Source organism: Leucoraja erinacea, chromosome 25 (assembly GCF_028641065.1).
Source record: "Leucoraja erinacea ecotype New England chromosome 25, Leri_hhj_1, whole genome shotgun sequence".
Taxonomy (NCBI): Eukaryota; Metazoa; Chordata; class Chondrichthyes; order Rajiformes; family Rajidae; genus Leucoraja; species Leucoraja erinaceus.
This window is the reverse complement of record NC_073401.1, coordinates 19,463,237-19,487,609: the sequence shown is the minus strand read 5'-3', so window position 1 is coordinate 19,487,609 and position 24,373 is coordinate 19,463,237. Positions and strand designations below refer to the sequence as shown.

Genomic DNA, 24,373 nt, shown 5'->3' with positions numbered 1-24,373 from the left:
CCTGGAGACCGGGAGACGCTTAAACATCTGTAAATCATTGCTTAAATGTTAGTCAGTTAGTTTGGAGGGCTTTTATGTGAAGGGGGGTGAAGGGGTAAACTTTAATTCTTAGTCCCCTACCTGGTCGGAGAGGCGGGGAGCGGTCAATGCCTTACCGGGTCGCTGTGCAGTAAGCTCCGCAGCGCTGTGGCCGGTGGGGCCGCGGGCGGCGCAGGTTGTAGCTCCGACCCCGGCAACTCTACCCCTGGCTGCGAGGCGCTCCAAATCCAGCGCGGCCCGCGGCCGGACGTCCCAGCTCCGCGAATGTCGGGAGTCGGCGACGTCGCAGCGCTGGGATGCGGGCAATGCCTTACCGGGTCGCCGTGCGGCAAGCTCCGGAACGCTGTGGCCGCCGACACACAACATCGAGGAGCGTCGCTGGATTTGGAGCCGCGCAGCCAGGGGTAGAGTTGCCGGGGTCGGAGCTCCAACCAGCGCCGCCCACGGCCGGACGGAGTCCCCAGCTCCGCGGCTCCAAATCCAGCGACGCTCCGCGAATGTTGGAAGAAGGCGGCCACAGCGTTCCGGAGCTTGCCGCACGGCGACCCGGTAAGGCATTGCTCGCTCCCCGCTGGTATCCCAGCGCTGCGACCAAAGATCCTATAGCGGAGCTCCTCTAGGATCTTTGGCTGCGACGCCGCCGACTCCCGACATTCCCGGAGCTGGGACGTCCGGCCGCGGGCCGCGCTGGATTTGGAGCGCCTCGCAGCCAGGGGTAGAGTTGCCGGGGTCGGAGCTACAACCGGCGCCGCCCGCGGCCGGATGGAGCCCCCAGCTCCGCGAGGTTGGGAGTCGCCGACCAGGTAGGGGACTAAGAATTAAAGTTTCCCCCTTCACCCCTACACCACCACCACCACATAAAATCCCTCCAAACTAACTGACTAACATTTATGCAATGATTCTCCCGGTCTCCGGGGAGGAGGCAGCTGCTCCAGACTTTTCAAGCCGCCCGCGCTACCTACCTAATCTACGCTAAAAATCTTCCATTCTGAAATCCGAAAATGTCCGAAATCCGACAAGTGTCTGGTCCCAAGGCTTTCGGATAAAAGGTTGTGCACCTGTACATAGTAGTTAGATGTTTACAAAATAATGTACATTTTGAAGTATATCTAATTGAAGTTTCTTGGATGCGGCCTCATTAGATTACAGCTAACTTAATGTGGCATTCCAACATGAAACGGTTTCCCACCCCTGGACTAGAACTTCACACTATACTCCAAGTGCAGTCAAACCAATGTTTTGTGCAACTGCAGCACGATGCCCCAACTCTTACACTCAATGTCTTGGCCTAAGGCAAGCATCCTAATGTCATTTTTACTACCACACTCACCTGTGTCTGCACTCAGGAAGCTCTGGACCTGTTACTCAAGGTCTTTCTGATGAAAGCAAAGGGGCAGACATGGTATAGATGGACATCAGCAATGCTTCTGACAAAATCCCAAATTGTAGGCTGTCCAGAAAGTTAGGGCAGATGGAGTCCCTTCAGCCCACAATGTATGTGCCAAATATAATGCCAAGTAAAACTGATCTCTTCAGACAGTACATTCAATGATTCAATAAACTTAATTGTCATGTGTACTAGGTACAGTGAAATGCTTTGTGTTTGCATACAACCGGGTAAAATCATATAGCAGACCTCACTAAGTCAGTAAACAAGTGTCACCGGGTTTTGGAGGCAACAACATTGGAAAAGTTCACCGAACAGTTCTAACTGTTGCTGCCACCACACCTGGCAGCAGGCCTCCCCTCCGCACGCCAGTTCCCCCGTTCTCGGCAAACCACCCCCCCCCTCGCCGAACCCCCATCGTCAGCAGCCCTCCCTCACTGGTTTATCCATATCCTTTCATTCCCTACGCTTCCATGTGCCTATCCAAAAGCCTCTTAAATGCCACTATCATATCTGCCTCCACCACCACCCCTGGCTGTGCATTCCAGGCCTCCACCACTCTCTGTTAAAAAAAAACATGCCACACATGTCTGATAAACATTTCCTCCCTCACTTTATAGTTATGCCCTCTAGTGTTGGACATTTACACCCTGGGAAAAGGTTCTGTCTACCCTTCCTATGCCTCTCATAATTTTATATATGCCTCAATCTCTGTTGTTCTAGAGAAAACAATCCAAGCCTCTCCCTTCGAATACAGGCAGCATTCTGGTCAACCTCCGCTGCACTCTCCAAAGCCTCCACATTATTCCTACAATGGGGCGTCCAGAACTCCACACAATACTCAATCTCAAACGGTCCGTGTCAAGGGTGAAGAAAATCATTTCTGATCCCTCCCACCCAGCTCACCACATCTTCCACCTGCTGCCGTCAGGAAGGCGCTACAGCTCACTGCCCGCCAAAACATCACGATTTAAAAACAGTTTCTATCCACATGCAATTCGAATTCTGAACACTCTATGACAACATCACATAGCCACCTCGTGCATGTACTGTATACTGTATGTTGTTGTGTTTTTATGTTATGTTTGACGGGAATCAGCCTATTGTATAACATCCTGTACTGAACCTGAATTCCACCAGCTTGACTGTGTGGTCATTAAATAATCTAATCTAAACTTCAGCCTAGCCAAAGCCCGATAGAGCAGCATCATGACTTCCTGACTCTTATATTCAATGCCCTTAGCAATGAAGACAAGCATACTAGATGCCTTCTTAACCACCCTATCTACTTCTGCTGCTGCCTTCAGTGAACTATGACTCCAAGACCCCTCTGCACATCAATCCTGTTAATGGTTTTACTTTACTATATACACTTTCCTTACTTTCAACCTCCCAAAGTGCTGCACCTCACACTTGCTCGGTTCAAATTTCTGTACTCACCAACCCATCTACTTTCCCATGCAACTGCAGGAGATGCAACACCTGTCTCCATACCTTCTCCCTCAACTCCATCCAGGGACCCCGACAGTTCTTTCACTGACAGAGGTTCACTTGCACCTCCCCCAACCTCATCTACTGTATCGGTTCTAGGTGTGGGCCCCTATATGTCGGCAAATGCGGATTGGGCGATTGTTTCGCTGAACACTTACGCCTTGGCCTACGCGATCTCCAGGCTGCCAAGCACTTTAACTGGGATTAGTGCAGGTAGGCATCTTGGTCGGCATGGATCCGTCAGGCTGAAGGACCTGTTACCATGCTGTAAGATTCTATAACACCCCAGGGGAAAGCCACGGAGACACAGAGAAATCATGCAAATTCCAAACAGGACACGGTTGGGATCAAACCTGCATTACTGAAGCTATGATGCAGCAGCATTGTTTGCCATAATATTCACTACTCATACCACTCCCTGTAGTCATACCTTTTAATCTCAATCATGCTCCCTGACTGAAACCCATTGTTTCAATAACCAATCCCTCAACCCTTGAAATCAGCTCAAAGTTTATCACACCCTTTCACTTTGACCCTATCTCTATTCGGACTTTGCCCACCTCTGCTGGAGCCAGTAGCCCAACCTACTTCCTCTGCTACCATCACTGGCAGGAGCTTGTGTACCAAAACCCTGGTCTACAAAGGGTGCTGATTTGCACTGGAGGGTGCTGCATACAATTGCTGAAGCTAACACTCCTGTAAAGAACAACATTTAGTCTCCTTTTCCACTTTCAGAGAGAAATATGTCCTCACATAACAATTGTCCTCAATCCCTTTTCTCAACACGGATGTGCTGTTTGACGGTGAACGGGTGAGTCACAAAGTAAAGATGCAGCCCAAAGCCATGGGATGCATTTTGGACAGGGAATCCGGTCAGAGAACCCTGGCAGACAGTGAGGGTGAAAGGTAGCATGTGGACTTGAAAAACGATGTTATCTGTAATAAAACTTCAAGCACACTTTAAAGTTGTGAAGCAAAGGAAATCAATTGAGCTTTGACACGCTCCCCATTTTTCCAGCTCAATTGCTCGAGGAAATGAGCATTATTTGACATTGTTAAACACATTGAATCAGCAGGTACATCAATCAAAGGACAGAAAATGCTATTATTCCAGTATTCAATATTATAAAAGGCTTGTTAGCCGCGAGCAACACGCTCAACAAATTCTCAGTGTAATTCAATGTTCTATCACTGGTTAATGGGACGGTGCGCTGATATAACTACTTCTCAGACAATTTTTCTGTCGAGTATGATTGGTCTAGCTTTCTGCTGGAAAAGTCTTAAATTTGCCTGCTGTTAGTAAACATATGAACAATTCTTTAAGATGTTCCCAAAATGTTGCAGGGAATTATAGCATCAATTTCAGACAGTGAATAGTTCAAACTGACAGGCAGGGAAAGAGTGAAAGGCAGCACGAGTTCTTGAAAATATATACCATTAGCTGTAATAAAACCTGTGAAGCAAAGAAAATCAATTGTAATGATCCTATATTGCAGGTTAAATCAATCATTGTTTATTGTTTCTCAGCCTACTACAATGACATAAATACAGAGTAACAATGCTGCCCCACATCTGACTCCAATTAGCAGCTGTTATCCCAGAATCATAAAGGCTATGTCCTTGAGTTTGTAAATTAAATTCCGAGGAACAACAGTACAAAACGTGGGCACTTGCTTTTCACAACTACAACTCTTTAAAGCCAAACACATTTTTACTCTGTCAACTTAATAAAATCTCCTTTTCCATTCATTCAACAGTCTCAAATCTTATTATCTCCGTGCAGTAAACACTTTGCTAATTAAAAAGAAAATGACTGTCAAACATTAGCAAAGGAATTAAAACAGAATCTAAAACAGAAATTCTAATTTCCCTGGCCTCCTTCACATTGATGAGACCAAGTGTAGAGGCAGTGACCATTTCGCCGTAAAATTACGCTCTGTCCACCAAGGCCTGTGGATCTCCCGGTTGCTAACCATTTTAATTCCTCTTCCCATTCTCATACCAACCTTGTACGTCGCATACAACCCAAAAGGTATAACCATCGAATTCTCCAAATTTAAGTAACACTCCCCCTTTCCCTTCTCTTTTTCCTGTGCCTCCTCCCTGATGTGCACACATTTCGCCCAGTATCCTGCCCCTCTTCTCCCTTCCACCTATATTCTCTCTTTGGCTTAACTTTTTGCCCCTCGTCTTCTTTTCATCTCTAGACTTGTCATTTACTCCACCCTCACCTGTATCTACCCATCACTTGCCAGGCCTTTCAGGTGTGGCAGAGGTTCACTTGCACCTCCTCCAACTTAATGTGCTGTATCTGTTGTTCTCAGTGTGAGCTTCTACATATCGGCTAGACCAAGCACAGACCGGGCGATTGTTTCGCTGAACTCTTATGCTCAGTCTGCCTTGGCCGACGCAATCTCCCGATTGCCAAACATTTTAACTCCCGTTCCCATTCTGACCTTTCAGTCCTGGGGCTCCTCCACTGTCAGAGCGAGGCCACAAGCAAGCTGGGGGAACATCACCTCAAATTTCGCTTGGGCAGCTTACAGCCCAGCAGAATGAATAGTCATTAAATTTCAAGTAACTGCTGCATTCCACCTCTGCTCCCACCATAGTTGTTCCATAGGCCCACCGTTCACATCCTTGTATTCCTTCGTTATCACCTCTTCCCCAGCCAACAATGGGCCTTTATGGGCTCCACCATTCCTTGGTCATCTGTTGCCGGCAGAGAGTGAGTGTGTAGGAAATTGGCTGGGAGGAAATCCACAGTCACTGGAAGAACAGGCAAACACCACACAGACTGCCCTGTAGGTCAGAATTGAACCTGGGTCATTTTAACTCACAGCTCCAGTGACCTAGGTTCATTCCTGACCTGTCTGTTTGAAGTTTGCACATTCTCCCTATGACTTCCAGGTGCTCTGGCTTCCTGCCACATCCCAAAGATGGGCCACCCTAAATTAACTCGAGCATGTAGGTGAGTGGTAGATTCTGAGGGATGTTGATGAAAATGTGGGGAGAATAAAATAGGAATTACATAGAATTAGAATAAATGGGTGATTGATGGTCGGTGCTGACTGGATGGGCTGAAGGGCTTGTATGACCCCATTGGCCATGATTTGATAAATGGCACAGGCACAAAGGGCCTGGTAACCTAATCTTTCCCTGAACCATTCATTCATACACATTTTAAAAAGTTTCTTCTAATGCAGAAACATGGTGCTCCTCACTTACTTGATAACCTTCTGTTTTCTTCTGACACCATTTGAGAAGTGCGTTCCTCTTGGAGCCACCGTATTCACGAGACAATGCTGACAAAGGATCCTTTCTCTCTTCCCTGTACAAAACAAATAGTTAATAATAATAACAAATAGTTCCAATAGTTGCCAGTTGCTATGTTGGAATGCAAACCCATGCTAATAGATGTAAGAAGAGTATAACTGTTCACTTCTATTTTCAAACAATGAATAAATTATTATGAACCATGTAATAACAGAGAATGTATCAGTTACTGGCTCACATTGAGATCATCTTTTGACTTTTGTCACCTTGGTTCTAGAAATGGACACTTGGGAGTAGAAACAAGAGTGTGGCTGGAAGCCTGACCCAGCAATCTGCTCAATTACAATAGCCACAAGTTGAAAGTAGTAGATACATCTAACAAATCAGTTTCAGAAAATCTGCTTTTATACTGGCGATCTTTTAGTTGGGAGTTCCAGGGACCGTCAACTCTGGGAAAAATGATGCTGAATCCAGCTTCCTTGCCCTGGCGGTTGCTCCCTGGTCCAGTATTTCATGTTTCTGACAGGGTATCTTTGCCACTTAGATCACAATTACACTTTTAAAAATGGCTCGCAGAACAAAATTCTCTGCTCCTTAAAGTCAGTCTTTTGAATTTCCTTTTGGATCTGTTGCATGCTTCATTCTGGTACATTTCTTAAGGAACTTCCTCCAAATTGAACTAATTTCAGCTAAGCAATATAGGTTACACATCTGTTGCTCTCTCAGCTCTGGGTATGGGTGCAAAGAGACTGGAAGTTCTAAATTATCTTGACCAAGCTGGAGGGGAGGGTCCAAACCTAATGGGCACTACTGTAACTCAGGCTCATGCCAAAGGGACATTGGAGCAAGCTTGCATACTGCCCATTTTCCTCAAGAGGGCGATGCATACTTCATGGTCAAACCCTCAGTTTTATTGATAACACAAGAGACCGCAGATGCTGGAATCTGGAGCAAAGATCAAACTACTGGAGGAACTCAGCAGGTCTGGCAGTATCTGTGGAATGAAATAGACAGCAGGCTTTTCGGGTTGGGATCCTTCAACTGGACTGAAAGAGCCGAAGGGAGATAGCCAGTATAAAGAGGTTGGGGAAGGTAGAGCAATGGCTGGCAATCTATAGATGGATCCAGGCGAGGTTGGCTACAGACCGAGTGTTGGTAAGTGCCTTTGTTAATGGTTGACATGGACATGGTGCTTTATGATTCCTTGATTCTACACTGTGGTGATTCCCGGCTGAGGGAGAGCATTAGAGGTGTGTACGGGGGAGTTGTAAATAGGAAGGAGATGAATTAAATCTAAATCACCAGGAGGAGAGGGAACAAACTGCAATGTTAGGATTGAAAAATACAAACTGGAGTGGTTGGTTATATGAAACTTTCCAATTCAGTGTTGTGCCTGAGGGCTGGATTAAGCCAAGTTAGAAGGTGAAGTGCTGTACTTCAAGCTTTGGTTTAGTTTTGTTGGAAGAGTTTTTGTAGAGGTCAAAATGAGAGTGGTAGTGGAAGGGAGAATTAAAAGTACTGGCAACAGAATGCTCAAGATTACCATTGATCCAAACCAGGGTAGTTTTTAAATGGCCTGAATGACACTGTTCTATTGGAAAGGCATACAGCATGGAAGCAGGCCATTGGCCCAAGTCGTCTGTGCTGGCCAAGATGCCCCATCTGAGATAGTCCTATTTGCCCACGTTTGGCCCATACTGTTACCTTTCCTATCCATATACCTGTCCAAATATCTTGAATATTATTATTGTACCTGCCTCAGCTACTTCCTCTTGCAGCTCTTTCCATATTCCTACCACCCACTGTTTGAAAAAAGTTGCCATTCAGGTTCCTATTCCATCTTTCACCAAACTTATGGCCTCTAGTTCTTGACTTCCCTACCCTAGGGACTCAGTGCATTCACCCTATATTCCTCTCATGATTTTATACACCTCTATAAGGTCACCGCTAAACCGAATGTGCTCCAAGGAATAAAGTCCAAGCCTGCTAAATCTCTCCTTATAACTCTGGCCCTTGAAACCAACATCCCTGTAAATCATCTCTGCAATTCTTTCCAGCTTCATGCAATTTTTCCTGCAGCAGGTTGACCAAAGCTGAACACAATACTCCAAGAGCAGACTCAACAATGTCTTGTACAGTTGAAACATCATGTCCCAACTTCTGTTCCCAATTCCCTGACTGATGAAGGCAAGCAAACCAAAAGCCTTCTTTACCAAGGCCATGTACCCATGATGTAATTTTCAGGGAAGTATGTACTTTGTCGTCCTAGATCCCTTTGCTCTACTATACTCCCCAGGGCCTTACTGTTCATGGTGAAGATTGTGTCCTTGTGTAGATGTGTCCCGGTTCAACTTCCCAAAATGCAACAACTCACATTTCAATCTCTGTTCCTCCAAATTCATGCATACCTTACCCCTTAGAATCATCTCCAGTAACTTTCCTACCATAGATATTTGGTTTAACTGGTCTAAAGTTCCCAGGATTTTCTTTGCAGTTCTTCTTAAATAGAAACACACCATTAGCCACCGTTACCTGTGTTTAACAATGATTTATATATCTCAGTGACGACTCCTGCAATTTCTTCTCCAGCTTTCCACAATGCTCTTGGACAGATCTAATCAGGCCCAGGAGATTTACAGACTTTCATACATTTTAAGACTTTCAGCACCTCCTCGATTGTAATACAAATTGTCCACATAACATCTCCGTTAATTTTCCCAAGTTCCCTGGACTTCATGTCTAACAGATTCAGTTTGAAAACCAATGCTTCCACATTCAAGATTCCAGCATTTGCAGTTCTTTGTGTCGCCAAGTTTACATCTATGTTATGTGTGCAAGGGTGGTTCAGTGACTTGGCCACGTTTAGCCCTTACCTGAGGCGGCTACGTGTAGTTGGTGTCACTGAGGCTGTAGGGGATGAAGATGTCAAAGTCAGCTGTGGAGATGTAGTCGCCATTACCATCAGTGATGATGGAGAGGAGCTATCTGTGACAGTCAGATCACGTTTAATCTCCTCGCTGCTTCTTCGAGACACTACAGAAGAAAAGTAAAAAATATGATCGCCAAAACTCCACCTAGTGATGTTCACCATCCAATATCTGAGAGAATAGTGCAACAAGCAAAATGAGATAAACACAATAGTTCATTCTAGCATGGTGAGGCACACCACTAGTCACAGTCGTCCAGTCCGAAAAATAATCTTCCACCATCACCCTCTGCTTCCGTCCAGGATTGAAACATACAAAACCCTGAGGGGTTTTGACAGGGGTTGGCAGAGAGAATGTTTCCTCTTATGTCAGAATCTAGAACTAGATTAATCTACTGTTTAAAAGTAACGGGTTGTGCATTTAGGACAGTTTTCCTCGTGGGCCTTGAGTCTTTGGAACTTTTTTCCTTAATGGTAGCAAAGTTGATATATTCTGAACCATCGAGGTGCGGGGGGGGGGGGGGGGGGGGGGGGGGGGGCATGAAAGGTTATCGGGGTGGACAGGAATCCAAAGCTGGGGTAACAATCAGATCAGCTACAACCTTATTAAATAGCAAAGGCTCACTCCTGCTCCTGACTTACATGTTCCATAATTAATAGTAAACCAAGAAATGCTCCAATGAGTTCTACAATTTTAGATGGTGAAAGATATATTGCTTTGGTGGGGTGTTGGAATATGTGAGAAGAATTCTTTCTGAAAATAACTTCAGGAAGAATCTTGAACAGGAAATGTAGGTTTCTCCAATGGTTCTACCTTATTGCATGGTTCTAATCTGCATCTTCTCCAAAGCAAAATGAAGTGTACACATTGCAGGACTGCCAAAACTAGCTGTACTTTACAGAGATCTTCCAAACTCTGACTCTACTCACCAGACATGGACTTTGCAGAGTCAATGGCCTGAACTCTTTGTAACGAAGCTGGTGATCGATTTGCAGAGGACGATCTCAGTAAGTGATCTGCTACAAAGCAAACGGGCAACAATCAAAAGTGAGGAACCAATGGAACCAGACTAAACTTAAAATACAATTTAGTTTCACCTATGTATTTTTTTGAAATTTCATCCATGATGGAAACAAAAGAGGGGTGGGAAAGGAAGAGGAGAAAGGAGAAGTGCTGAGGAACAGAGAGGGAGAGCTTGGGGGATGGGTGAGTGGTGAGGAATGGAGGGAGGTAGAAAGTTGAGAAGGGGGGAGGGGGCTGAGAGAGTGGGGTGAGGAATGGTGAGAGAGAGGAGTGAGGACAGGAGAGAGAACTGTGGGGACAGGAGGGGAGGAATGGAGTCAAGAGAAGGGGAAAAGTGGAAAGAGGAGTGGGCGAGGGACAGGAGGGAAGAGTGGGGGAGGGAGAGGCAGGTCAAGTGGGGACAGGAGAGCGGGAGGAGTGGGGCAGAAGAAGAGGAGTGAGAAGTGGAGGAAGGAAGACGAAGGAGGAGTGGGGAGGGAGAGGATGGAAGAGTGGAGGAAGAGGCGGGAGGAGTGGGGACAGGATGGGAGGAAGGGAGAAGGCAGAGTTCGGAGGAGTGGGGAATGGAGAGGCAAGCTGCATTCCTGTAAATAGATGTGTAACAAAGTGATGGCAGAACAGGAAAGCAGAGGTTCTTAATATTTGTTAACTATTCAGTGCACTTAAAATATGCAAGGTACTGATAAAAATATAGCTTACAGGAGCAAAGTCAGAAATATATTATGGGAGCAAAAAAAACCTGCAGATGCTATAAAGCGAAAGCAACAATGAATGCCAGATATGCTCAACAGTTCAGACAAAATCTGTGGGGTAAAAAAATCAGTCAACATTACAGGTTAACATCCTTATCAGAAGAATTAGGAAAAGTAACACAGGTTTATTCTGATGAATGTTACAAAGATCTGTATGCAGAGGTCAATGTTAGCACTTAAATGATCCAGATACTTCATTTTGTAAGGATAAAAAGAGAAAAGGTGGATGAAAATTTGAGTATAAAGAACCAAAAAGGGAGTGGAGAAAAAACACATCCCTTTAAGAAGCAAAGATGTGGGATGGTCAGATTCTCCAATGAATCTTCCTACCTGAGTTTTAAACTATCCTCTTTACCCATGCCCCTCTTACATATCATGCATCTTAATCTAGACCAGCCTACCATGGGGGACTTTATCAAATGCCTCACTAAAATCCATGCAGACAACATCCATCGCCCTACCTTCATCGATCCCCATCGTCACCACCTCAAAAAACTCGATCAAGTTAGTAAGACATACAAGATAATGGTGAACAAAAGTATATGGTTGATAGATGGTGAGAAATGTTTCCCTATAATGGAGACATTTAAACCAGAGGGCATGGACTGAATGTGAGAAGAGGGCATTTGAAGAAAAAAAAATTACCCAAAGTGGTTGCAATGTGAAGTGCACTATAAACATAGAAAAATAGTTGCTGGGATAAGTCATTTGGCCCTTCGAGCCAGCACCACCATTCAATATGATCATGGCTGATCATCTGAAATCAGTACCCCATTCCTGCTTTTCCCAACATCCCTTGATTCCTTTAGCCCTAAGACCTAAATCTACCACTCTCTTGAAAGCATCCAGTGAATTGGCCTCCAATGCCTTCTGTGGCAGAGAATTCCACAGATTCACAACTGGGAATTTTTTTTTCCTTCATCTCAGTCCTAAATGGCCTACCCGTTATTTTTAAACTGTGACCCCTGATTCTGGACTCCCCCAACACATCAGGAAAATGTTCCCTGCATCTAGCCTGTCCAATGCTATAAGAATTTTATCTGTTTCTATACGATCTCCTCTCATTCTTCTAAATTCCAGTGAATACAAGCCCAGTCGACCAATTCTTTCATCATATGTCAGTCCCACCATCCTGGGAATTAATCTGGTGAACCTACACTACACTCTGTCAATAACGTCCTTCCTCAAATTAGGAGACCAAAATTGCACACAATACGCCAAATGCGGTCTCACCAGGGCCCTGTACAACTGCAGTAGGACCTCCTTGCTCCTAAACTCAAATCCTCTCGTAATGAAGGCCAAAATGCCATTAACTTTCTTCACTAACTGCTGCACCTGCATGCTTACTTTCACTGAATGATGTACAAGCACACCCAGGTCTCGTTGCACCTCCCCTTTTCCTAATCTGACACCATTCAGATAATAAGAGTGCCACCATCGTCCCTGTCCCGAAGAAACCAAACCCAGCCTGCCATAATGACTTTCGACCAGTGGCCCTAACACCCATTGTAATGAAGTGTTTTGAGCGACTAGTTATGCAGCACATCAAAAATAGTCTACCTGCCGACCTAAACCCACTGCAGTTCGCCTACAGAGCCAACCGATCCACAGAGGACGCAGTCTCAACAACACTGAACCTCGTATTGTCACATCTCGATCGGAAAAATACCTATGCCAGGATCCTCTTCATAGACTTCAGCTCTGCTTTCAATACAATCATTCCGCAACAGCTGGTGGAGAAGTTGGAGCTATTGGGGGTTGATGCTGGCACATGCAACTGGGTCCTGAACTTTCTGTCGCAACGGCAGCAGACAGTCGGGGTGGGCAGTAGGACATCAAAAACCATAGCCGTGAGCACTGGCTCACCCCAAGGCTGTGTCCTAAGCCCCCTTCTGTTTAGTCTGCTGACACACGACTGTACTGCCAGACTCAATAACAACTTCATCAACAAGTTCGCTGATGACACAACAGTGGTGGGTCTCATCAGTGACAATGATGAATCGGCGTACAGGATGGAGGTGGAGCTGCTCACAGGTTGGTGCAAATCCCACAACCTCATTCTTAACGTGGGAAAAACTAAGGAGATGGTGGTTGACTTCAGGAGGGTGGGGAAACAACACCATACACCTCTGCACATCGACGGAGCTGATGTGGAAAGGGTCAGCAGCATGAAGTTCCTAGGACTACATCTGTCTGATGACCTGACGTCCACGGCCAACACCACAGCTCTGGTCAAGAGAGCCCAGCAGCGACTTCACCCTCTCCGAAGACTACGTAAAGCAGGCCTCCCCACTACACACCTACGGACTTTTTATAGGGGGACTGTCGAGAGCACATTGACCTACGGCATCACTTCCTGGTTCGGGAGCTGCAAGGCGTACGAACGGCACCAACTAGACAGGATAGTGAAGACCGCCAGCAGGATTATTGGTGCTCCACTCCCCTTCCTGCTGGACATATACAGGAAGAGATGTATCAGCAGAGCCATCTCCATCATCAAAGACCCTTACCACCCATCGCATGACATTTTCTCCATCCTGCCATCTGGGAAGAGGTACAGGAGCATTAGCTGCAAAACCAGCAGGATGCTCCTCAGCTTCTTCCCACAGGCTATAAGACTGCTAAATGGACTTTGCCCCCTGCTAAGTATCGCGCACAAACCCCCCACACTGCAGCAGAGCCACTGTTGTGCCGCTGCCGGTCGGAACGCCTGTTGAATGTTTAGTAGAGTGTTAAATTTGTTCATGATACATGTTTTTTTTTAATTTCTATTTATTTTTCATGCACACTGAATGGACACTGGTTGAGCAACGTTTTTTTGTTTCCTCTGGGTATGCGAATACTCAGGAAATGACAATAAAGATATACAATACAATAATCTGCCTTCCTGTTCTTGTCAGCAAAGTGGATCACCCCACATTTACCACACATTAACCACACGCTAGAACGTCAACATTTTAAAATATTTTGAATGATCACATGAATAGTGAGAACATAAAGGGCTACAGACCGTATAGATGGATATTTAACCTTCAGCATGGAGGGCTTGTAGTTTCAACACACTGTATTTGTGCTTGAGCTGTCAAAACATTACAGAGATCACCGAGACACCTGGAGAATCCACATCTAAGCTGATCATTGAGCCAACTGATTGCAAATCCTCAGAAGTGCAGTTGAGAACTGCGTTGAACCATGCCCTCAGTGGAACCAACAGCCAAGCAGCATGGATGCTGTAAAAGACTCACCTGGAACGGACATCTCAGTGTAACTTGATCTTTTGTCTGTCAGTGCTGACAGAGCCTTTGGTGCTGATATCGGCCCACTGATGGAATGTCTCTGCAAGCAAACATATGAATTCAAAGATTTAAAGATTGTTACTTGTACTGGGATGGCATGTTCAAAGTCCAGTCTTCCATTTCAATTATTTTTGCACTGAAAATTGAGTAAAGCAACTTTTTGTGAACTTGTGCATTTACTTAAAAATATAATTATCGTGAATTTTTAACTATTTTAAAAGGGAAATATATTGTAAAGAGAATTGTAAACATTTGAAATAATGGAATATCTTCAAACAACCCAAAGTTGGGATTTTCCCCAAAGAAAAAGAACTCTAAATGAATCAGGATCTTGATCAGATGGACAAGTGGGCTGAGGAATGGCTAATGGGAGATTAATGCAGATTAGGGAGAGGTGTTGGATTTCGGGAAGTCAAACCAGGGCAGCAAATACACGTTGAATGGAAGGACCCTGGGGAGTGTTGTGGAGCAGTGGGGTCAAGGAGTGCAAGTACATTTTTCCCTGAAAGTGGCGTAACTGGTAGATAGTGGTAAATAAGGTTTTTGGCACATTGGACTTCATCAATTAGGGTATAGAGTATAGTATTTGGGATGTTATGTTATAATTGTACTAAATGTTGCTGAGGCCACTTTTGGAGTATATGTTAATACAATGAAGCCCTACACAAGTACAACAAGTAATAATTAATGCTGAACACAAGGAACTAGCCAGATCAGCTTTATTGCATGAAATGAGTTGCTCAGGGAGCTTGAGTAATTGTCCCAATGATACTGATGCATGTTTTCTCTGCCACACGTTGTGCAAATTGCACCCTGGAGCTGCCAATTACAATGTTTTATCCATCAGTATGCATCTGTTATAGAGTCATAGAGCCCTTCAGCCCAATTTGCCACAGCGACCAACATGTCCCATCTACACTTGTGCCAGCTGTCTGCATTTGGTCCATATCCCTCCAAATCTGTCCCATCCATGCACCCGCCCAAATGTTTATTATATATTGTGATAATATCTGCCCCAACTACCTCCTCTTTTGACCAAAGAACCATTTTTCAGTACAAGTCTGCATTGCAAGTTGACTGATATGGCAGATGTTTCAGTAAAACTATATGATATAGTAAACCTTTGTTATCACACGAAGCAGCAGGCTGCTCCAGTTCAATGCACACCAATTGGTAACCTAAACTGTGAAGCACAGATAATAAGCACAGTGTTCCTCTACTCTGTCAATATAACCCCACTCTGTCAATATATAATCTGTCACGTATACTGGTACACAATGTCTCAGAGTTTCCCGAATCTGCATTTGTTACCTTCTCACGTACATAAATTATTCAGAAAACGGAACTAATAATTCAGAATGTAATGTCAAAACACAAGAAAAACAGATGGACAAATTGTCATCAGACTTAAGAATAGCTTCTTCCCCACTGCCATTAGACTGCTGAACCACTAACCTCTTTCACACTCCCTCCTTGGGGGGCTGCCACATACTCTTAACTCTACCTATTTTAATTATTTTGTTATTGTACTTTAATATTTTTTGCGCCACTCAGTCAGGCTGCACTACTACCGTGCAGCCTTCTGCCGTTTTGCAATTGTAGTCGTACTTTTTGTTATATTTATCATTACCATACGTAAACCGTTTACTCTGTCAGCTTCAAATGACAAGCAATTTCATTGCACCCTGATGTATAGAACAAGAAACTAATCTGAATCAACTTTATCACTGGATTCACACATAATGGTCAGTCCAAACCGAATAAAACCTGTAAAGTTCCCCAGACAAGCATCTGGAGATGGCTTCAAAATGAACAGAGGTGGCATGGTGGCGCAGCGGTAGAGTTGCTGGCTTACTGTGCCGGAAACCCGGATTTGATCCCGACTACGGGCGCTGTTTGTACGGAATTTGCACGTTCTCCACATGACCGCGTGGTTGCCTTCCACACTCTAAAGATGTACAGGTTTATAGGTTCATTTGCTTGGTATAAGTGTAATTGTCCCTAAAGGGTGTAGGATAGTGTTAATGTGCGGGGATCGCTAGTCAGCAAGGACTCGGTGGGCCGAAGGGGCTGTTTCCGTGCTGTATCTCTAAACTGAACTAAACTAAAGGTGTCCCACGGACTTTCAAGATTAACCAAATGTTCTTTCTAGAGCATTATTTCCATCTAATCTAGTCTCAATTCCCTGATATTTCATGTGCCTATCTAAAAGCCTCTTGAACGCCGCTATCGTATCTGCCTTCACCACCTCCCCCGGCAAAGCATTCCAAACCCACGCCACTCTGTGTAAAAAACCTGCCCAGCACATCTCCATTAAACTTACTCCCTCTCATCTTGTAGCTATGCCCTCTAGTGTTGGACATTTCCAGGCTGGGAAAAAGGTTCTGATCCACCCTATCTATGCCTTTCATCATTTTATATACTTCTATCATCACCCCTCAACCGCTGACGTTCTGGAGAAAACAATCCAAGTCTATTCAACCACTCCCTCTAATTCAGGCAGCATACTGATAAATCTCCACATCTCTCCTGTAATGGGGCAACCAGAACTGCACACTATAGTCCAAATGCAGCCTATCCAAAGTCCAAATGAGCTGTGGCATGAGTTCCTGACTCTTCTATTCATTGCACCTAACAATGAAGGCAAGCATAACATACGCCTTCTTTACCAGCCTATCTACTTGTGCTGCCACCTTTAGTGAGGCATGAATATATTAAAGTGAGGAGAGGGGTACATCATGATTGAGATTTGAAGCCCGATTCATACAGCAGTTCCCCCTCTAGTACATTCAAATATTGCCTCTATCACACTCTCAGTTGTGGATTGGCTATTACTGCTTACTTACCTGTATAGGTGACACAGCAGCTGCTGGCGGGGTTTTCAGAGGGCTTGGACTGAGAGGGCTTCTTGGAATGACGGCTGCAGTAGTAGTGTTAGGGACAACTAGAAAACAAAAGTTATCTTTAGTCGAGAAAGAAACATCACGTTCCAGGTGGAGTGGTATTTTGCAAACTAGTTAACACAAAGTAAGATCAAATTAATTACAATAATCTGAGTAACCTCAAAAAGCTAAATATGGAACATTGAATGCAATCAATCCTGTGCCATAAAGATCTATGAAAATTGCAATGACCACAATTCTATAAATTAATCAAAGGACCACTGGAAAATGATGCTGGAGAAGTAGTAATGGGGAATAAAGAAATGGCAGACAGATTGACTATGATTTTTGCGTCAGACTTCACAGCGGAAGACGCCAGCAACACGTCAGAAATTCAAGAGAATAAGGGTGCAGAAGTGAGTGCAGTCGCTATTACTGAGGAGAAAGCGGTTGGGCAGCTGAAAGGTCTGAAGGTAGATAAGTCACCTGGACCAGATACACTACACCCCAGGGTTCTGAAAGAGGTAGCTTTAGAGATTGTGGAGGCATTAGTAGTGATCTTTCAGGAATCACTAGAGTCAGGAATGGTTCCAGAGGACTGGAAAATTGCAAATGTAACTCCACTGTTTATGAAGGGAGCGAGGCAAAAGAAAATAAATTATAGACTATATTAGCCTGACGTCAAAGGTAATATTTAGAAGTTATTATTAAGGATGTTTCGATGTACTTGATAAAATAGGCTGAAGTCAGCATGGTTTTGTTAAGAGGAGATCTTGTTTGACTATTCTGTTGGATATTCAAATAGTCAGTGGATATTGTTGACTTGGATTTTCAGAAGGCCTTTGATAAGGTGCCACATGTGAGGCTGCTAATCATGGTAATTAGAAGCAAGGTACTGGCATGGATACAAGATTAGCTGACTGACAGAAGGCAAAGAGTGGAAATAAAGGGGGCCTTTTCTGGTTAGCTGCCAGTGACTAGTGGTATTCCGCAGAGGTCCATGTTGGGTCAGCTATTTTTCATGTTATATGTGAATGATCTGGATGATGGAATTGATGGCTTTGTGGCCAAGTTCGTGGATGATACGAAGGTAGGTGGAAGGGCAGGTAGTGTTGAGGAAGCGTGGAGTCTGCAGAAGGACGAACGGGTTAGGAGAGTGGGCAATGAAGGGGTAGATGGAATACAGCATAGCAAAGTGTATGGTAATGCACTTAGGTAGAAGGAATAATGGAATAGACTATTTTCTAAATGGTTCAGAAATCAGAGAGGATTCCCAAAAGGTTAATTTGCTGGTTAAATCAGCAGTAAGGAAGGCAAATACAATGTTAGCATTCATTTTGAGAGACACTGGTCAGTCCACATTTCGAATATTGTGAGCAGTTTTGGGCCCCATATCTGCGGAAGAATATGGTGGCATTGGAGACAGTCCAGAAGAGGTTTACGAGAATGATCCCGGGAGCAATTTTATTAAAAACACAGAGAGTGGTGGGTGCCTGCTACCCGTTGCCAAGGATGGTGACGGAAGCAGATATGATAATAACATTTAAGGAGTTTTTAGATCGGCTCATGGATATGCAGGGAATGGAGGAATATGAATCACATACAGGCAAACAGATTTATTTAATGACAGGGCCTGTTCCTGTGCTGCGTGTTCTACATTTAAGTACAAGTAGAAAATTCCTACCTTGGGAAGCACTGTCGAAGGATTTAATTAGTGTTTTGACAGTTGGGGAGGGTTCAGAGGAAGTAGATGATCTGCGACTCAGACCCATTCCTTGTCTTAAAGCAGCAAGATCTCGCTCTACAGCATTCATGTAATTGTACATACGCCCCCGCTCTTCATCTTGCCTGAAGATTACATTTAATGATGCCGTTCAGTATATAAAACATCTTTCAGCTCATCAAACAGACATTTTACAACAAACTCTATTAAATTCAATCAGATAATAATTTTTATAAATCCTAAAACTTCATTGGGAAGAAGCAATCACATTTCATAAGGCTTTTATTATAACCAAATCCCACCTTCAACTTTTTCACCTTTTCTAACTCTCTCCAGAATCTTGAACTAATGTACACTGCATTTATCACAGCACGAGCTCAGAATCCCTTGAATTGACATAACTGTTACCATGTCCAAAATGCCTCACATTTAAAATATATGAATACTATGTTATCTTGTTCTTTTGAATCAGAGATCAATTCCTCAGTTTGAACTTTGTTAATTCTTTTCAAAACAGTTATAAAGCACTTTGACACTTGAACAAAATCAATTTCCTGAAATTTAAATATCTGGCACTCAGCCAATATATCAACATTCAGAACAAAGAATCAAGGTTTGTTGGTTTCATAATCGAATGTATAATCTCATTGAATACTTAAATGTGTCATCCATCCATTGAAATTCTTTGCCCACTTCCTGACTGATTTTTCATTTGCTGTTGCTCAGTGCAAGATACCACATTCTAGAATTGATTCTCAGTCATTGTAAATATTGTTGAATGCTAATTCCTTCAATTTGGTTACCCATGAATAAAATGATATAATGGATATCCTCCACACTAACAAACTAATCAGTTGATCTTTGCTGAAATGTTTCTTCTGACCCATAATATCCCCAATTATTGTCTGTATTAAATCTATCTGCCAGATTACCCCTTGCAGCCATGGGTTGATTTGGTCCATGTGACGATTTTTGCCACTTTTAAAGATCGTTTTCTTATTATTGGGATTGGTTTATTATTGTCACATGCATTAGGATACAATGAAAAGCTTTGTTTACAGGCCATCCAGTCAAATCATACTGTACACGAGTACAATCAGCTGTGCACATGTACAACAGGTAGTACAAAGAAAAAAACACCATAGTACAGATTATAGTGTTTGTACACATTAAAAGTGTTACAGTTAGCAAAAGAGCAGATAAAAATAGGGCAAGGTCTGCAATGAGATAGGTTGAAAGATTTGGACTGCACCCTAGCTAATGGGAACGCGGTTCAGTAGTCAAGGAGGAAAAGGTGTCCTGAGTCTGGTGATACATGCATTACAGCTTTTGTATCTTCTGCCTGACTGGAAATGGGTGAAGAGAAAATGACTGGGATGAAAATAGTCCTAAATTACATAGGCTGCACTTCCAAAGCTGCATGAAGGGGAGGGGGGGGGGGGGGATGGGGGGGGGGGGGGGGGGGAGAGTGAGGTTGGTTTGTTGGATGGACTGGGCTACATACACAACCCACTGCAATTTCATGCAATCTTGGACAGAACTGTTGCCAAACCGAGCTCTGATGCATCCGATTGGATTGAACAAATTGGTTGGTAAGAATCGTTGGGAGTTGAAAGGAAGAATGTCACTAAGCTGGAAAGAGCGCAGGGAAGATTTACGAGAATGTTCCGAGGACTAGAGGAACTGAGCTCTAGGGAGACGTCGAACAGACTAGGACTTAATTCCTTGGAGTGCAGGATGCTACGGGGGTGATCTTATAGAGGTTTATGATCATGACGACAAATGGCGCAATGGGCTAAGTGTTCGGCTGGCGACCGGAAGGTAGCCGGTTCGAATCCCGCTTGGAGTGCATACTGTCGTTGTGTCCTTGGGGCAAGACACTTCACCCACCTTTGCCTGTGTGTAAATGTAATGTAATTATGTGAAGCACTTTGGGGTCAATGCAAGTTGACTAAAAATGTGCTATATATATAAGATTATTATATTATTATTATGAGAGGAATAGATTGGAAAAATGCGCTGTCTTTTACCCAAAGTAGGAGAATCAAGAACCAGAGGACATAAGTTTAAGGTGAGAGGGGAAAGATATAATAGGAACCTGAGGAGCAACCTTTTCACGCAGAAGGTGGTGGGTATATGGAATGAGCTGCCAGATGAGGTGGTTGAGACAGGTACTATAAGAACATTTAAAATAAAATTGGACAGCAGTGCTCAGGGACACCAGAAATCTCCCCGACTTCCCACATCGTGCAGGAGGAACATACCACTGCCGTAGCTGCCATCTCCAGTACCCTTCACAAAGCAACCTCTCGAGCTAAAACCTTACCCTTACTCTCCACAAAGCAGCCTCTCTCGTGCCAAACCTGCGCATTTCAACTCATGGCTGATCTCCGCAGGCTACTCCATGGTGTCCATCATCCTGTTTATACATCGATTGGGATGCTAACTGCTTCCAGCTGCAAAAGTAAGTCTGCCCTTGATAAGTGTGTTGACTTTTAAAAGTCCCACTCCTCTGTTCCTGCTTTGCACATTTTTGCTTGTGTTTGTCTTGATTGTATTCATGTATAGTATTGTCTGATTTGATTGGATAGCATGCAAATGAAAGCTTTTCAATATACGTCACATGTACAATGAATGTGCACGTGACTGTACATGTGACATGTGACAGTGCATGTGACAATAATAAACCATTAATAATATGTTTGATGAGGGAGCTAAGATCTTCTCGACAATGGTTGGCTCGAGGTCCCCGACCGCGGGAGGACAAAGGGAAGAGATTTTACTTATTTTTTCACCTTCCATCACAGTGAGGAATGTGGAGGAGTCACTGTGGTGGATGTTTATGTTAAATGTATTCTGTGGCTTTTTATTGGTATGAATGTATGGCAAATCAAATTCCTCGTATGCTGCAAAACATACTTGGCTAATAAAGTATGATTATGATGATAATTAATGGTTGTTAATATTAGTAATTATAGAAATTAAAATAATGGACATTAATAATAGATTAAACCAGGATTAAACCTAATTCTTTAGGGAACGGGGCTTCCCCTCTTCCATCATAGATAGGCCCTTCACTAGGGTCTCCTCAATATCCCGCAGCTCCGCTCTTGCTCCCCCTAGTTGCAACAGGGACAGACTCCCCCTTGTCCACACCTTCCACCCCATCAGCCGTCACATACAGCACAGGATCCCACCACTAGCCACACCTTCCCATCTCCACCCCATTCCACTTTCCGCAGAGACTGTTCCCTCCGCAACTCCCTGGTTAACTCATCCCTACCCACCCATACCATCCCCTCCCCAGGTTCTTTCACCTGCAACCGCAGGAGATGCAACACCTGTCCCGATACCTCCCCCCTCGACTCCTTCCAAGGACCCCGACAGTATTTTCAGAAGTGGTAGAGGTACACTTGTACCTCCTCCATCATCTACGGTATCTGCTGTTCCAGGTGTGGACTCCTATATATCGGTGAGACCAAGCGCAGGCTCGCCGATCGTTTTGCTGAACACTTCTGCTCAGTCCACCTAAACTCACATGATCTCCTGGTTGTTAAACACTTTAACTCCCCCTATCATTCCCACACTGACCTCTCTGTCCTGGGCCTCCTCCAATGTCAGAGTGAGGCCCAGCGCAAATTGGAGGAGCAACACCTCATATTTCACTTGGGCAGCTTACACTCCAGTGGTATGAACATTAACTTCTCTAACTTCAAGTAATCCTTGCCTTCCCTCTCTCTCTCTCTATCACTCCCCCTTCCCAGTTCTAGTCTGACTGTCCTCATCTACATTTTATCTGTTTGCTTTGTTGTTTCCTTCTCCAAGCTACAAATGATCTATTCTACATTTGTCTTGATCTACATCCCGTGTCTCCCTATCACACCTTACACTTCCTTATCTCTGTATCTCCCTCTCCCCTGACTTAGTTGTAGACGGGTCTCGACCCGAAATGGCACCCATTCCTTCTATCCAGTAATGCTGCCTGTCCCGCAGAGTTACTCCAGCACCTTGTGTCCATCTTCAACCTAATTCTAAACCTGGGTGGTATGAATGTTACCTACCACATACCACCCAATAAATATGACTATGTTTCCCTGTGTGCAGGTGAAGACTATGCCATTATCAAAAAAGTTGTAGAGAGCTGTAATTAGTTAACATCCCCACTTTACTCCTTATATTAGAGATAAGATCACTGATGAGGCAGCTAAATAGTTGTCCTAGAACAGTACCCTGAGGAACAGCTTAGATGAATGGGCTTCAGGAGCTATATAACTTGTGGAGTTTTTCCAGTAATTCCTATTGACTAGGCTCTCTGATGGCACACCATGTCAAATGTTGCCTTGACATCTCTCCCCACTTTAAGGGGCTTCTGAAAATATAGACATACTTTCACACCTACCATGTTGGTAAATAAGCTTATAGATTCATAAAAGTATACAGCACGGAAAAAGACTCTTTTACCCATCGAGTCCACAACAAATAACATCAAACATCAAATAACTGGTTTTGCTCTAATCCTACCTTCGCCCATGTTATTCCCCCTACATTTCCAACTCTTCCCCAGATTCAACCCTTTTATCTGTATATCAGGGGCAATTTATAGTGGCCAATTAATGCAATCACCCATCCATTATGATGATGAGGGAGGAAACTGGAGTACTCAGAGAGACCAATGCAGTCACAGGAACATCGTCAAACTGCGCACACACAGTACTATAAGTCAGGATCAAACCTGGGTTGCTGGAGCTGTGAGGTAGCTCTTTTACTAGGTGCACCACTGTGCTGCACCAAATATTCTTCTCAAAATTAATATTACACTTCAATGATTATTTTTCCCAAATGTTCATCTCCCACATTTTTCAAAACCATTTCAAGTGTCCCTACTTTGGTTGCTACATTCAATATCAAGACCCCCCCCCTCATGCTTCACACTTTATACTGCTTTCTCTTTGGCTCTCCAATAATCCTTTCACAAGAATCATGTATCAATATAAATATTCAATTACACACAATAACACACTGCAATCACCAAGACTTGGATGCAGTTCCAGCTAATGTACAACGTACCAAATCACATCACAACATCCCACGTACTTGCGTGCCTTCACTTCCTCTAGTTCTTTGGTGAGCTTCTCACTCCTCTCGATTGACTCGTGCAGTCTGCGCCTTAGGTCACTAATCTCTTCTTGTGCTTCAGATTTAATGTCATTAGCGATGACAACAGCAGTCTGGAGGTCGGCTTGAAACTGCCTCCACTCTGCTGACTCCTCCTGTTTGAAAAAAATTTATGTTAACTAAAACCAAGTGCTACATTCATCTCTTTTCATAATAGCAGGATGATCTCATCACCCCAAATAACACAAATATTTGAGATGTGAACTGAAGTGTGGGTTGAGTGAACATGCGTAAGTAGGGACTGCAGATGCTGGTTTACATTGAAGAAACAGTCTATCAATCATATACAAACATACATAGGAACAACCAGTCTATTATATACATCCCAATACACGCTGATTATAAAATATAAATACAATTTTACTTTGTTCTCACACAGTAAGGGAGGGAAAGCAAGGGGGG

The 24,373-nt window shown here is 44.0% G+C and overlaps 1 protein-coding gene across 4 annotated transcripts in view; it reads right to left on the bottom strand.

Moving 5' to 3' along the window:
- The window catches only part of specc1la (sperm antigen with calponin homology and coiled-coil domains 1-like a), a 57,372-nt gene that overhangs the window by 14,452 nt on the left and 18,547 nt on the right, over positions 1 to 24,373 (bottom strand). Inside the window, exons 7-13 of one of the 4 annotated variants that reach the window (XM_055655921.1) lie at positions 23,864 to 24,066; positions 18,758 to 18,921; positions 17,038 to 17,135; positions 14,141 to 14,231; positions 10,050 to 10,139; positions 9,067 to 9,226; positions 6,146 to 6,248 (exon numbers count right to left, since the gene is read on the bottom strand). In XM_055655921.1, coding sequence (XP_055511896.1) covers positions 6,146 to 6,248; positions 9,067 to 9,226; positions 10,050 to 10,139; positions 14,141 to 14,231; positions 17,038 to 17,135; positions 18,758 to 18,921; positions 23,864 to 24,066 — 909 coding nt within the window. The remainder of the gene's footprint in view (positions 1 to 6,145; positions 6,249 to 9,066; positions 9,227 to 10,049; positions 10,140 to 14,140; positions 14,232 to 17,037; positions 17,136 to 18,757; positions 18,922 to 23,863; positions 24,067 to 24,373) is intronic. The other 3 variants (XM_055655922.1, XM_055655923.1, XM_055655924.1) reach the window with 3 other exon arrangements.